Raw genomic sequence first — 16,370 nt, 5'->3', positions numbered from 1 at the left:
TGGTCTATTTTGAAAATTTATTTTCACAAATGTCGAATGTTTACGAATTTTATAGTTTTAGATTTCTGGATTTAAAACTTTTTCCAAATATCAAATTTGCCCTTATTTATGACATTTATATTTATTATAATTAGTCTTTTATTTAAATGTAAAAAATTAATATTCCAAATTTGATTGTGTAAAGATTAAATTATGGTGGGACCTAAATCAATCATTCTCGTAATCCCTTAATTTACTCCTTAAATATATTAATAAAATTTATTACAAAATATTCAATTATTCTCCTAATCTCCAGATTTACTCCTTAATATATTCTACTAAATAATGAAATTTATTACAAAATATTTTTTTCATTTCATTACAATTTTTGGCCAAATTTCAATACTATAGTCATTATAACATACATTTATATATATATAAATTTTTTTATATGGAGATATAAACTATATCCGGCTACTTTTTCATTTATATAGAAATATAAATTATATTCGGCTATAAACTTAAGCAACATACACTTAACAATATAGTGATATAAACTATAGCCATTATAACATACACTACTTATATTGAGATATAACTTATATCTGACTATAAAGTATATACGACTATATCCCTCTACAATTAACAAACAAAGCAAATAAGCTACAAACCTTTCGGTCGGCGGCTAGACAATGGTTGGGATAAACGAAGGGCTTGAATGGTCGACGGGCAACCGTCGACAAAAAAGAAACCTCGGGATAAACGGACGGAAACAATGGACGAGCGGCCGGAGACAAAGGAGAAGCTAGACAGATTGTTCCGACGACGAAGAAGAACGGAGACGACAGCTGGAGACGAAGGAACGCAGACGGTGGCCAGGGACGAAGGAATGGACGAAAACAGAACGACCGATAAAGAAGAAAAGTCAAAGTAATGAGGTTTTCGAATTTTTTCAATAATGGATAATTTTGGGGATTTGGTATTTTTTACTTTTGGAAAGTCTAATTAGGCAAAATTAAAGGGATTTAAAATGTAACCAATTTTGGATTTGAAAAATTAATTAATATTGAAGTGTAGATATAAAAGGATATATTAGTAAATTGGGTGACGAGTACCAATGGGTGATGAGTACCGAGGTTGTTTCATGACAAAAGTGTAAATTTTATATATTCAATCATTTTATGTAATTATAGTCTCTAAATAGTCTATCAAGGTACTGATCCTTATTTCTATCCATCTTCATTATCTTGTTACGACATTTCTATCGACATCGACATTTTTCATGAATAAATTAATCATATTTTTACATAATTAGAAAGGATCCATTATAGTTTAATTAAACTGCCATTAAAGTTTTAGTTATGGATTAAAATAATTTTTATTAATTTTCACCTGCGTAACTTTTCTTCAAATATTTTTGGGCATCTTCGAGACCAACCATATAAAAGAATTGAGATATTAATCTAACTTTGCCCTAATTCCAAGGAGCTTGAATGAGTAGTCAGGAGGATAAAAGAGTAAGAATCTCTCAAACGATGGCTGAAATCATAGAATTGAGGGCACAGCAGATGAATTGAGAGCGAGTCGAGTCTTCGTCGTCACCCACAGTTTCTGAGGGCTGAAGCTTCCACTGCGGGGGAGTGTTCCGAGCTTCTTCTCTCCCACCTCGGTTCTCACCACAAACCCTAGAAAAATGTCGGGCGGCTTTTTCCGGGTAATCTTCTTATCGAACTCACAACTTAGCTTCAGCTCGTTCTTGGGTTTTTTCTTATTTGGCTCCAAGTGTTTGCCAAGGCTTTATGTTTTAGTAATTGGGCAAGTCTTTTTCAGCTTTCTCTATCGTTGTTAAGTTAGAGGACTTCCCATCTTCTTGTTTTTGTAATCCTGTAATTATTTGTGCTGTTTATGTGTTCTAGCTGAAAGAATTGCTCTCTCTCGTTAGATCAGAATCATTGTTTCATGATCAATTCATCTTTAATTGTGGATGTGTTCTGTGTGTGTTCGATGTTCACCTGCATTTATGCTCTTCAGTATTCTGTTGACGTTTTTATTGGAGTTTTTATTTGTTTCATTGCAATTGACTAGGGTACGTCTGCGGACCAAGACACTCGTTTTTCGAACAAGCAAGCGAAGCTGCTGAAGACACAGAAGTTCCCTGCCGAACTAGACCAGTTGGTTAGTTTTTTCCTCTTCAAACTACCATTACGTGTGTTGTTTGTGACTTTGTTTAATTGTCATAGATGTTTGTGACTTTGTTTAATTGTCATAGATGTTTGTTTTACGTTTTGGTAATTGCAACTGGGTTAAGTGTGAATTCGTGCTGTTATCAATCTTTAATTATTTTAAGGATTAATCAGTGATCCTTAAGCACAAGTGATGTGTCTTAGGTGGATACGACAAAGGTGAAGATGGATGTTATCAGGCCGTGGATTGCTACGAGGGTGACTGAGCTTCTTGGGTTTGAAGATGAAGTTCTTATTAACTTCATATATGGCCTTTTGGATGGCAAGGTAACTAAAAGATTACTACAACAGATTTTTCTGGAAAATTTCTTCTACTTCAATATTTTTCTCATCAGCTTTCTTATTATAATTGCATTCCGTAATATACGCTCCATCCTTTTTGTGGCTGCTAATTGGTGGCTCTGCTCAAGCCACACTACACCAGTGCCCGAACCAGATGAATTGAGGCTGTTATATATTTTAAAACAAACGGTTTAAGCTTTTCTTCAGAAATATATTGTTGAATATGCATCAATTAAGTACTTTGGTGCAGGAGGTAAATGGGAAGGAAGTACAAATACAACTCACTGGGTTCATGGAAAAGAATACTGTGAAGTTTATGAAAGAGCTGTGGACACTGCTTATCAGTGCCCAGAAGAATGCCAGTGGTGTACCTCAACAATTTTTGGATGCCAAAGAAGAAGAAATTAGGAAGAAGAAGGTTTCTGGATTTTGTTAAGAATTATTGTACTAGTAGTAGTTACTTAGATTACTTGGTGTCTTTCTACTGATTAGTTCTCTTTGATTATTACAGGCAGAGACAGATTTTCTCGCAAATGAAATTCAGAAAAAAAGAGAGAAGGAAAATCGAGAAATTGAGGAGCAGATATCAAAAAAGATGGTAAAAAGTTGATTCATGTTGGAGTTATAATTTCTTCCGATTGGTTTTTGGTCATAACTTTTCTCTGTATTTCCTCTGGCATTCAGCTAGCTTCTGCAATTATTTGGGTTCATGTCCTTTACCTCAAACTACTGTAGGACGATGGGGCTGAAAAGGTGGCCAATGCTGCGTTGGAACCTACAATTACATCAAAGAATATGCGTTCAAGGGATATGAGAAATCATCCAGAGGATGAGGATGAGACTGAAAAGAGAAATGGTGTTAGAGGAAGAAGCAGGTAATGGAGTATAATAGATTGATTTTCAGCTTTAGTGCAATGATTAATTTTTGTACCTTTAAAAAATGACAGTTTATATTCATATTACGTTTCCAGTCGAGTGTCATTGCTTGAAATAAGATATTGTGAATCACTTGAGATATTTACTTGGGCAGGGGTATGTAGTATAGTGGTGGGAAGTTTGAATATGAAAATACTTTCAATCCATGATTGATGGTGTGATACACTATCACTTTAGTTTGCATGTCCTAAAAAGTCACATCTGTCATGTTGAAAGTGCCCCTAAATCTTTCACTAGGTTCTTGACAAGAAATCTCTTCTTTGACAATGGTATGCGCTTGTATGATATATATAACTGTATTGCTAAGCTTCAACTACAACTACAATTTTCTGAATATAAGAAAGAGTATAGTTTCTTAGAACCAACATATTAGTGAATAGTTTAATTGAGGAACCGTGCTTTCATGGAGTAAAATGAAATACATTAGAGAATAAGTATTAGTGGAACTAATAATATATCGTAACAGGTTCTCTAGGCCTCGTTTAGCTATTCAATCTCCCTCATCTCCTTGGTTATTTTCCAAATTGATGCATGCTGCTCTTTTTAAAGTTCTTATCGTATTTCATAGGTCACATTTGACAAATTTGTAAATATGTGGCGCTTGGGTATCTTTTGCAGAGGCTCACCTTCAAGGTCTTTGAGCCAGCCAATTTCTAATTCTAGAAGTTATTCAAAGTACGTTTTCTATTTTTAATATAATGATATTGAATCAGTGATCCAATGTAATTAATCAATTTATATTTGCTTGATGATATTTTTCAATGTATTGTTGAACAGTAATGTCTGCTTAAGAGGGTGCCTTATCCTCTTATTTTATTGCTCCTAAATTTCATTGATTCATATGTTTTTTTTTGTACTGACAGTAATAAATATGTTTTTCATAGAAAGCATGTGTGGTTATTATGGATCTTTCCGGAATCTCTTCAATTGTTCTAATGTTTCTACCATAAATGTTGTAGTGATAGACATAAATCAAGGAGTATGTCCAGATCACCTCAACGTCGACGACCCTCTTTTTCACGTGGAAGGTTGAATCATTCCCCACCAAGAAGGTCTATGAGTCCACGTCGTAGGGACCACCATGATTCATTCTCTTCTCGACGTAGATCGTCATATTCAAGGAGAAGATCTAGATCTACTTCACATCGTAAATCCCTCTCCCCAACAGTGCATCAATTGCGTTCTCCTTCTCAACATAGTTCACCATCTTCTCCTCATAAATCACCATATCGTTCATCATCACCTGTGCAACATCGATCATCATCACCGGTACGTCGTAGGTCGTTGTCACCTGTTAAGCATAATAGAGCACCATCACCTAGGGGGCATCGCAGGTCACAATCACCAATTAGACGTCGTCGATCGCCTTCACCTATTCAACGTCGTAGATCACCATCACCTAAATGGCGTCGGAGATCACCATCACCTGAGTGGCGTCGCAGGTCACCTTCACCTGGACGTCGTCGGAGGTCACCATCTCCTATACGGCGTCGGAGGTCACCGTCTCCAATACGACATCGCAGGTCCCCATCTCCACCACGGCGACGAAGGTCACCATCTCCACCACGGCGTCGAAGGTCACCGTCTCCACCACAACGTCGAAGGTCACCTTCCTTTGCACGTCGTCGTAGATCACCATCTCCATCACATCGTCGTATGTCACCTTCTCCAACACGCTACCGCAGATTGCCCTCACCTATGAGACGCCACAAGTCTCGTTCTCCAATTCGACGACCTATGTCACCTTCCTCACCAGTACGGAGAATTGATAGGTCATCACCACTTGGTCATCGTAGAATACCCTCACCAGTGCAACGTAGATCTCCATCAACCTCATTGAGCAAATCCCCTCCATTGCCACAAAGGTCATCTCCTACACATCTCAAGAGATCAAGTCCATCTAGACATAGATCCATTTCACCATATGATCGGAGTTCATCAGAGGAGCGGGAAAACCTCTCAACTGCAAAAAGAAAATCTGCACAACATCAGAGGAGGTCTCTCTCTCAATCTCCCCGGGATAGAACCAGGTAATTCTCTCATGCGCTAAACTGCATCGTGTGATAGTTTTTACTTACTACTTGCATGTGTTTGATGATTGTCTACAATAACTAGACACGATTTCGATCAACAGTGCTGGTAGTTAAGTCTTAGACTAGCCATGTTAGTGGATTGTTGACCAGAACTGCTGAATGGCCAGATTATAGCCATCTACAGAAAAACAAGTCTGCTGCTGAAACTTACTATTGCTTGAATTGATGAATTCTTTTAACCTGATATATGTTGAGAACCTCACATATCAATGCCACAGTGAAGCACCTAAAGGAGAATTAGTTTGCTGGCTTCCAAGCAGGTTTATAATTTCTTCTTAGATTGAAGAAAGGTGTATTAATACATGAAGCACCTAAATAAAAACTTACTGAACTTGATGCTGCAGCTTAATTCGACCTCTCTATTAACCCATCTGAGGTTGGTCTGGTGGTCAAGGGCAAGACCTCTAGATTTCCTTGAAGTTATAAATACCAAACACTAGTGGTCACTCCATAGGATATTAATATTTTAAAGGCAAACTATAGTTGTCGCTCCAGAACACTATGAATGCTACATACGCATTCTTCCTTCTTGTTGGGGTCATAGTGGCGTTTTTTTTTTTTTTGGTAGGGGAGTTTCTGAGCATTTTGATCCTGTTCTTTCGAGATGCTAGTTTGCTAGTTCAATTTGGGATTGTTTGTAGGAGTCTTTTGATGTTTGTTTGGCTTGTAGCAGTGACTGTTGTTTGAGGAAGTTTTATTTCATCCGCCATTTGTTTTAATAAGGGTTGATTCTTTGGTAGTCAAGTCTTTTTGTGGTTCTAGTCATCATGGGCTGGTCTAGTGGTCAATAAGGACCAATGTAAATAGTAAAGGGCTTAAAGGGAATGAGTTCAAACCATGGTGGTTACCTACTTAGGATTTAATAGCTTACGAGTTACCTTGACAACCAAATGTAGTAGGGTTAGGCGGTTATCTCGTGAGATTAGTCGAGGTGCACGCAAGTTAGTCCGGATACTAACGGATATAAAAAGTCTTTTTGTGGTCCTTTGGAGCTGACTAGAGAGAATTGGGAGAATGCTGTGAGGGATTGAGAGATGTTAGGGAGAGTTTGATCTCTTGTAGTTTTTGATGACTCTCTTTGGGGGTTTATTTCTAAGCATTTTTGAAAGTATCATTTAGGCCTTATTCTTTTTTGCTAGAGGGGACCCTTCTTTTATACTTAGGTTAGCTTGTTTTGCTAGTTTTGTTGGGCTGTCCGTCTTTTAGCCTCTTTTTTTCTTTATTTTTCTCAAGGAAAGCTCATTTTTTTATTAAAAGAATATCCTAAAGTTTTCCATTGTATTGTAATGTAAGATCATATGATTTTCCAGTGGGATTAATTTGCAGATATAGCTTCCTTTATACTGATGTCTTTCAGATGATAAATATTGTTCATGGTTGTTCACATCTTAAAACTGTGATACAGAGATGTTCAGACATCTCCAGTGTCCCAACAACCTTCTAGATCTATGAGGTCGCCACAAGGAGATGCTAGGGAACGGAATAATTCCAATAACAGAGCTCGTTTGCCATCACCGTCTCTGGAGAAGTCTCCAGCACTATCTGATTCTCCACCAGTTACAAGGAGTGTTAGTGATGATAGGAGGTAATCATTTTTCTGTTTTATGATCCGCCCAAACTTTATCAGTTTGTATGCCTATTGCATCTCCATCTAGATCTAGGTTCTTAGTTTTGCAAGGAAGATGACATGTTAATTATGCAGGAGGTTAAGTTCTCCACGATCAAGGGCAAAGCAACATCGTCGCGACAATCATTCAACAAGGGCAGGGGAAGAAGAGACCACCTATGCTAGGTATATTTGAGTTTGACTATCTGAAGCTTCATGTGATCTAATCACTTGATTATTAGTGACATGTGGGTTTTCTTTTCTGAATTACTTTTTGATTATACTCCTTGTAGGGAGGGTGGAAATCTTGAATATAGGCCTTCACTGAAGAAATCACTGAATTCTACCGTTGTCGGTAAGATGAAAGATTCTCCAGGGGATGTTAAAGTTCCCTCACCTGGAAGGTTAGTTTATATACTTTCTCCTGATACTCTTGGAATTAAGAATGAAATGTTAGGAAGCTTATTTTCCATTACTTGGAAAAGAATATTTCTGATATTTTTAGTCGTTTATATATAAATCACAGGTCTGTTGATTTTTGCAGTGTAAAGCGTCCTCGAAAGGAGGTGCCTCCTAGTCCCAATCAACAAAAATCTTCATCATTACACAAAGAACCTTTACTAGTTGAGGAGCAGCAGCCATCACATTTAAGAGAAGGTATTAAACAAGATGAAAAAAGCTACTTGCGCTCAAGTAAGGCCAAGGAAACTGACTCTTTGAAAGTTGAAAAAGTTGAACATAATAATCGGAGTGAGGCTTCAGATTCTGATTTGGAGGAAGGCTATAAGCGTAAAACTGGGAGTAAGGAGAAGAAAAGGCATAGAAGATCAGACAGACGAGACACTTCTTCGGATTCTGAAGACAGCTATGATACTGAATTGGAGAGGAAGGAGGCGAGGAGGAGGAAGAAGGAGGAGAGGAGGCTGCGGAAGGAGAAGAAGCGCCAAAAACGTGAAGAACGCCGACGCAAAAAGGAAGAACGACGTGCAGAGAAGACAAAAGCAAAGAACCTCAGTGATAGTTACTCAGATGACGGTCGAGTTGCAAAGGACGAGCCTTATCCCAGTGATGGTCCAGATGAGGCCGAGCACAGAAGACTCGAGGTTGAGTTAAGGAAGAAGGCGCTGGAATCGTTCAATGCAAAGAAAGGGACAAGGCCCTGAATCTATTTATTCCGGAACATAATCCTGTGAATCCGTTTCGGTAAGTATCTTTCTCAAATTTCATAATAGTCTGTACCAAACACATCCATTTCACATGAGAGGTACTTTGTTCAATCTGTAACTTCTCTTCCCTTTACGCCATGCGGCTGATTCGATAAAATGATTATTTCATGGATGTTCTTTAGAATGCAAACTCTGCACAGATCTTGCTATTAGAATCAGTAATGTTTCCATCGGATGGAACAGCACAGTGGCCTCCTTTGAGCTTTACTTGAGCTTGTTTATGTCTCTGTACTTGTTTTGGATTTCTTTTAGGACAGCCCTACCTTGTAAGGCAGATCATCCATAAACATTGCATGATCCATCAACTACTACTTAGAAATGTTTAAAGTAGTTTAATTTCTATTTTGGTCATTACTTTTTATCTTTCGTTCATTTTGGTTTGTGTTAATGTTCATTTAGTCTTTTATGGGTCCGATTGTTAATGTTAATATTTCTTATTTTTAATAAAGAAAAATGAATTCTATGGCCCAAAATATTTATGAATTAAGTATGATAAAATAATTTTATTTATTTATTTATGTTTTGGAACAAGAAATGAGAAACTTGTTTTGGTTGGTTGTTTTCAAAATTTTTATACAATTTTGAGAATCCTTTCAAAAAATGAGAAATAAGAAATATAATTAGTTATAAAATGCTTAGATTTTTTAAAAATATTGAAAGCGAGAAGCAAGAAACATAAACGTTATCATATTTTTTCCTATCATTTTGGTTTTTATTTGAAAATTTCTAACATAAATTTTATATAGAATAGAAACTCTTTAATACAAATTTGAAGTTATATTTCAAAAAATTTAATGATAAAACTTTGATAAAAAAATGAATTCTTTTATTACATGAATCCAATTTTCATTTCATCGGGTAAAAACTATCTTTTTCTCAACAATGTCTTAAAAAAGAAATTCACCACTCACGGGCAAAAGAAAGTACATGGATTAAATGAACTTTTAATATTACAATAGATAAATTATCAAAATTTGAAAGTACATGGATTAAGTGAACTTTTAATATTACAATAGATAAATTATCAAAATTTGTTAAGGTAATTGGAACTAATTGATCGATATTTTAAGTTTTACTTAGGATTGCTACATGGGTATTAAACTTCTATTGATACGTTATAAGGAGTAAAACAAAATTTTATTTTTTTGAAAATGGGTAAAACAAAATTTTTATTGTACCATAAAAAAGTCTAACAAAAATATGAAAAATATAGTTAAAATATCATACAAAATATTAATAATAAGGATTTTTAACTTGACTAATATGTAAATTAATTTTTTAATTTGTAATGTTTTCTTCCAAACTATCCATCAATATTTACATTTTATTAATATTTTAAATAATATTTCTATAAAATTGAGACCCAATTTTTTCGATATCCATATTTAAAACCTTGGATTTAATTAATTAAATCTAATAATGTAATTAAATTAATTATATTTTAGAATATTACAGAATAAATATTGGTGAAGAGTCAAACTTATGTCTTTTTGGAAGTAGTAATGTCTTAACCACTTAGATAGACTCGGGACAATTAAATATATTTGATTAAATTGAACCAATAATTTTAATTAATTAAAGAGGGATTTCGTCAAATACTTTTTTTTTTTTTGGTTTGAGAAAATTTAGTCAAGTAGAATTATTGCATAGCCGAACAAATCTGCACATCCACTATTATCAAGTTGTGGTCGGAATCAACCTAAACGAGGGAATCAACCTGACTGGATATGTTTATTCTATTTATTGGATATTTTTTCAATTTAATCTCTTATATTTTAATATTTTTTAATTAACGCTATTGTAATTATAAGCTTATATGGGATAAAATTTGGTAAAATTGACAAAAAATTAGAGGATAAATTAGACTATCGGTTGGGAACATGTCACATGGACCAAGAATTGAGACTCACTATCGACTCAAGGCACCGACCTGCCGAGCTTGATGCCTATGAGTACTTAAAGCCTCAAGAAGGCAAAGAGTTTTTAGCTCATCTTGTCCGAGCTAAGAATCCAATAGCTTATCATACAGTTGGAAGTAGTTCAACAACCTTAGTAACATAGTAATGGTTGTCAAAATAAATAGAAAGATTCCTACGTGAGCCCTAGAACGTCATTGCTCTACTCAGTCAGGGATACAATTCTGTCTAAAACCAATCTATAGATTCAGACTTTTGGACTGACTTAATCGTTGAAATGTTTGTTCTTTACGCGAAGGTCTTCCTGTCCAGCTCGCCAGTAAGCTAGCACGGATCTCACCTCATGAAATTTGACACTTAAACAAGTAAAAATTTGCCAACTGTTTAGAAATTTAGAAAAAAGATAATTAAAAACTTTATTTCATAAATAGTTTGATTTTCTCTTCTAAATTTTTAATAAATCACTAAAAGGGGCCGTTTGTTTTTTGGGAATGTAGATGCCTCGAATCTCATATGTCTTGAATTTTAGATATCCGAAATTTTAGATAGTCACATTTGTTTTGTAGGAAAATTTATAAGGATATCTGAGAATATTTTAATAGTCACGCTTGTTTTGCAGGATTTATTTGTGAGAATATTGTAAATTTATGTAATGTTTCAAAAATGCCCTTACCGGTCATCATTTAATTTATATGTTAAATTTAATATTATTTGAATTCTTATACAAATTTTACTTTTATTAATTTAATATTATATTTTTATGTAAATTTTGGTTTATGTTTGGTGACTATTGGAAAAGTAAAATAAACGAAAGATTGCACACTAGATTTGAATTAAAAATAAATTTATATATTATACCATTGACTAATGTTTATTTTATATTTAAATGTAGCATATAAAAAAAATTGTATTTAGACTTATCAATGAATTGGTGCATAAATTTATTTTTAAAATAAATGAGAAATAAATATTATTGATGAAAAAAATTATAGAACAAAAATGACGAGGGACAAAATTGTCAAAAGAAGATGCCTCAACATGGAAATCTTAAAAACTCATGTTACAGGAGGACATCTAAAATTGGTCAGATGCCTCCAATATAGGCATTCTAGGATGTCCGGGCATAATGCACAGCTATTCAACATTCCTATTAAACAAACAGGGGTATCTTGATGCCCATCCCATGGGAATTTCCCACAAAACAAACGGCCTAAAGGACTGTTTGTTTCGTGGGAATCTAAGATACCCACGACATAGAGTACATCTAGATTTCCACATTTATTTTTTATAGAAATATACATACATACATATATACATACATACATACATATATACATACATACATATATATATATATACATACATATACATATACATCTATACCCAAATATCAATATGGGGGAGACACATCCTAAGGAGTTTTCCATGCCTCTTTAACCATAGGTTTCCAAGATTTCCAGGTTGAAGGTATTCTCTCTACATTTTTGTCATTCATTCTTTTCTGATATATTTTCTTTCATCAATTTTATTTATTTTTTTAAAATTTTATAATTAGAATAAATTGATTCAGTTTCAATAAAAGAATTTCTATGCAATTTAAGTATATTTATATATTATATTTACATATCAAAATAAATTTTATTTAAATTATAAAATATCTCTATGGATTCTCTTGAAATTGATATTAATTATATAGGTAAAATAAATTTATTAGAAACCAATATTATTCCCCCTTAATTTTTTTGATTTTATAATGTAAAAATACAATCGAATAATAATGTCGTCAATTATAGAGTTTTTTGTAAGGAAAAAGTTCAAGTTCAAGTTAAAACTAAAATTAATGGTTAATACAAAATATATAAAAATATCAAATTAACATAAATTAATGTGTTCTACGGAATAACATTTAAATGTAATATAAACTAAATTGATAAAAAATCTAATAGATTAATAAAGTCATAACAGTCCATTTATAAATTACATAAATTACATGAATATTGGTAAGATTTTTTTTAACAAATATATGATTTTTGGATAATTCCAGGTACAAATCTAACAAAAACAAACATAGATATTCAAATATTCGAAGACAATCATTATAAAACTTTACATTTACGTTAGGTGTTTATGCAGGAATTTGCACAACGGTTCTTCACGAATCGAGCTCGAATCCGGTCTCCGGTTCCGACCTGAACACTAGAGTGGACCTGCACAAGAGGGTAAGCACTCCGACGCTCAAGTCAGTATAGATCGGACTCCTTATTTAGTTCGAGGCGAGATTCGATACCTGAGCGTGAAATGAAGCCCTCTATTTATAGGTGACGGATCCGATAGCACACACGACCGGCGGTTACATGTCTTTTCTCATATCGGACCTGTCGGGTTCCGAGCAGGTCGGTCCCTGGTCAGATCGAACTTTGGTGCCCACACTTAGTCTTTTCTAACGGGCAAACCCGGTCTCCTCGGCGAGGCCGAGGTGGACCTAAGCAATCCTTTTTTATCTAATTTCTTCAAACACTAATAGAGGTCCTCCACGTGTCTTGGGTATGTTTACCCCCAAACGTTGGCCCCCTCTCTGTCAGGTTCGATCTCGACCTAGCAGAGAAGTTTATTCGAATCTATTTTCGACACGTGGCGACTTTTCATTTGTAGAGGGAATATGATCGTTGCGGAATACGTTTCGACCTGCCAGGTTGTCGGAGCACTCAAGCGTTTCGCCGTTGCGTATCCCGAGAAGATCCCAGCCGCTCGTTGATTACACGTGTACGGCGTGGAGGTTTTTCCGATCAGCTATAAATAGTCCCGAAACTTCAGGTCAAACCTTACGTTTCTTGAATTTCTGGAGTTCGATCTGAAACCAGCTCGAACCCTTTCTCTAGGTCAGTCACTTCTCCTTGCTCTTACTCTTCTTTCAAACATGGTAGTTTTCTTATCTTCCCCCTCCAGTAGCGATAGCCTAGGTAGTGTAGGTCGGACGATAAGTAGTTCGCCCCCCAAACCAAGTGATTCTGGGGAGGTCTTAGCTCGTAGGTTAGAGTCCGAGCTTGAAGAAATAGAGAACTTTAGGTTCTCAGATGATGGAGAGGATAGCGATATCTCCACCTCGGGCCAGGGTCTGGAGTACCCTTCTAGGATGCCCGAGCACTATCTTGGACCCCTTCGTAGGGGGTTTAACATTCCGAATGACATCCTCCTTAGGGTTCCGGAGGAAGGGGAAAGAGCTGACAATCCTCCAGAGGGATGGGTCACTCTTTATTTGACAATGTTTGAGTACGGCCTCAGACTTCCCCTTCATCCCTTTGCTCAGGAGTTCTTAAACCGAACTGGACTGGCTCCTGCTCAAGTGGCCCCCAATGGGTGGGGTGTCATTTTTGCTTTAGCCATTCTTTTTTGGCTGCGAGCTCGGGATGAGGACGAGGCCGAGCTGCTAAGTGTTGATCAGCTCCTTAGGTTTTTTGAGGCCAAGAGGATAGCCAAAAAACCTGGTCGGTACTATATGTGCGCAAGGAAGGGCACAGGTGGTATAGTCAAGGGGTCGACCTCCATCAAGGGATGAGTAGGAAAGTGGTTATTTGCCTCGGGAGAGTGGCTGGCAAAGGACGAGTCAGGTCGTCCCTTCTTTGACGTGCCTGCTAGGTTTGGGAACCTAGGTATGGAGTCTTTCTTGTTTTCTTTTTTCTCTTTTGATTTCATGACTTTCACATCTAATTCGAACTTTCGTTTGCTTTGTGCAGTATCAATTAAGTCGATTCCCGAGCTCACTCAAGCCACCTTCGACACCCTCAAATACTACAAGGACAACTTCCCAAGGGGCCGGAAGATCGGGACCTTGGTAACTGACAAGCTGCTGCTAGAATCAGGGCTATTGGACTACAATCCTTTAGTTCGTCCGATTGAAGCTTCGAGGCCAAACTCCAAGCTCGGTAAGCCATGTTTGACTTCGACTTCAATTTTAGCTTCAAGTTTTTACCTCTGACATTTCATTTTATTCGTATTGCAGCCATGGTGTGTGGATTCATGAGCAGCGTGAAACGCAAGTCTAAGGGTCGTGCTCACGCCCTTAAGACAGTTCAGAGCTCTGATCCAACTACCCCTGCTATGGATCAGCATGCAGCTCGGGACCAGGCGGGTCCATCTTATGAAGTTCCAACTCCAGTGATCGAGCTGGATTCTACTGGGGAGCGCTCCAAGGAGAAGCACTCGAGGAGCGAGTCTGAAGCACTGGACGTGTCACCTCTTCGTGAGGTGAGAGAGGGTTCTCCTCTGAAGAGGAAGAAAAAGAAGAAGACCACCTCCTCCTCGGAGGTTGGACCTCGTGGCCCCCTGCCCTCAAGCCACGCCGACCTGGTAGACGACCCTGAAGCTCGGATGGGGGGGACATCCGACGTGAAGATGCGGTTCAGAGTGGAACCGTTGAGCTCCGGGGTGAAGGACCAACTGTCACGCATCTCAGCCGCGTGCTTGAATCGCTGTCTCAGGAGAGCGTCCAAGTTTGTAAGTGACCCGGGGTCCGTGCTGCAACCTACCATCGACCACGCTGCCGAGGTAAGATCTACCTCTATACTTATTTTCTCGTCTTATAGCTCGATCTGACCTAATTTGCCTTTTGTGTATTGCAGGCGTTCACTGCCTCCATCCACTCAGCCATCATGATCAAGGCCGAGCTGGATGGAAGGGAGGCCTTGGCAGCGAAAGAGAGGGCAAAATCCTCTGCTGCCTTGGAGGCTGCCACCACGCTTAAGGGCGAGCTACTGAAGGCTCGGGGCGAGGTGGACGTACTGAGGGCCGAGGTAGAAGCCAAGGCCGAACTGCTGAAAAGGGAGGATGAAAAGCATAAAACCCACCTCCGAGCTGCCCACGCCATCACCAAAGGGCTGGAGAAGGAGAAGTTCCAACTCCTTAAGGAGAAGGACGACATGCTCCAGGCCTTCGAAGGGAAGGACGCTACGATCGGGCGTCTCATTGCTGAGCTGAAGGCGGAGAAGCAGCGCCTTTCCGATGGAACTCTTCTGGAGGCAGCCTTCAGGCAACACCCAGATTTTGATGGGTTTGCCAAAGACTTCAGCGATGCAGGCTTCAAGTTTCTAATGAAGGGCATTGCTGCCGATATGCCGCACCTCTAGCTCGACCTCGGTGATCTGAAGAAGAGGTATGCTGAGAAATGGGCTTCTGGGCCTAACGGCACTCCTGGCCCCCAATCCCTGGTGGACAAGTACGTCAGGGAGCTTGACTCTGACTACTCCGACGTGGAGGAAGAGGATGCCCCAAGCCAAGAGCCTACCGAGGTCGGCACAACTCAAGAGAAGGCTTCATCACAACAGGGTGGATCCCAGGAGGTCAACCTTCTAGGCTCCCAAGGCGAGCTGTCCTCCCACCTCGGAAGTAGCTGAGGCTCTCTTTCCTTCCATTTTTATATTTCTTTTTGTAAGTCTTTGGGCAGAGCTGCAAGGTATATAAGCCTTGGCTCTGTCCTTTTAATCAATGAAGCCTCCATTTCTCCATCTCTGTCTATTCTTTTACTGCTTCTTCCTTGAACTTTTTAAACTTGCTTTTGTAAGTCGGAACTTAGGAATGAACAAATTCATCTCGCACCTCTAACTCATAAGTTTAAAGGATTGTGGGATAACTCTTTTCACATCGCTCCTCTTTCCGAAGGTTTGAATTTGAGAGTTTCTTTTACTAATCTTAAATATTTCTCCTTGAACTCGGAAGTCCAAAGAGAATATCAAGCAATTTGAACTTTTCTACATCGCACCTTTAACTTGAACGTTGAAAGGTTTGAATTTTGAGTCCTTGACTAATATTCACATCGCACTTCGAACCCCTGGGTTTGGAGGATTGAATTTCTTGAACCTTCAACATCGCACCTTTAACTTAATCGTTCCAAGGATTGAATTTTGGCTTGTTATTGATTTTGACATCGTACCTCGAACCTGTGGGTTCTGAGGCTGCCGATTTTAAGTCTTATGGGAGTCCGTGGCCCCCATTTAATTTCTAATCGAACTTGGAGTTATGAAATTAAATAACCCGATTTATTGAAAGTTCCTCCCCTTGAAAATTTTTACAAGCCCATTTTGGGACTATTTTGA

The 16,370-nt window shown here is 37.7% G+C and overlaps 1 protein-coding gene across 3 annotated transcripts; it reads left to right on the top strand.

Annotated features, from left to right (window-relative positions):
• The first annotated feature begins 1,444 nt into the window (after positions 1-1,444).
• On the top strand, positions 1,445-8,705 carry LOC111012054 (splicing factor PWI domain-containing protein). 3 transcript variants are annotated; one of them, XM_022286082.2, is made up of 12 exons: positions 1,445-1,693; positions 2,065-2,154; positions 2,367-2,489; positions 2,755-2,922; positions 3,016-3,102; positions 3,240-3,379; positions 4,059-4,115; positions 4,400-5,470; positions 6,939-7,118; positions 7,236-7,325; positions 7,433-7,543; positions 7,684-8,705. In XM_022286082.2, the coding sequence occupies exons 1-12, from the start codon at positions 1,673-1,675 to the stop codon at positions 8,300-8,302; spliced, it is 2,757 nt and encodes a 918-aa protein (XP_022141774.2). In that variant the 5' UTR covers positions 1,445-1,672; the 3' UTR covers positions 8,303-8,705. The 3 variants fall into 3 exon arrangements, with proteins under 3 accessions (XP_022141774.2, XP_087977907.1, XP_087977908.1); XM_088121781.1 differs by lacking the exon at positions 4,059-4,115; XM_088121782.1 differs by lacking the exons at positions 1,445-1,693; positions 2,065-2,154; positions 2,367-2,489; positions 2,755-2,922 and having other exon boundaries at positions 3,189-3,379.
• The last annotated feature ends 7,665 nt before the right edge of the window (positions 8,706-16,370 follow it).

The sequence above is a fragment of the Momordica charantia genome, assembly GCF_013281855.1.
Source record: "Momordica charantia cultivar OHB3-1 chromosome 3 unlocalized genomic scaffold, Mcharantia_2.0 BLBB01000003.1, whole genome shotgun sequence".
Classification (NCBI taxonomy): Eukaryota; Viridiplantae; Streptophyta; class Magnoliopsida; order Cucurbitales; family Cucurbitaceae; genus Momordica; species Momordica charantia.
The sequence above is the reverse complement of the archived record's forward strand: the minus strand, read 5'-3'. Positions and strand labels throughout refer to the sequence as shown.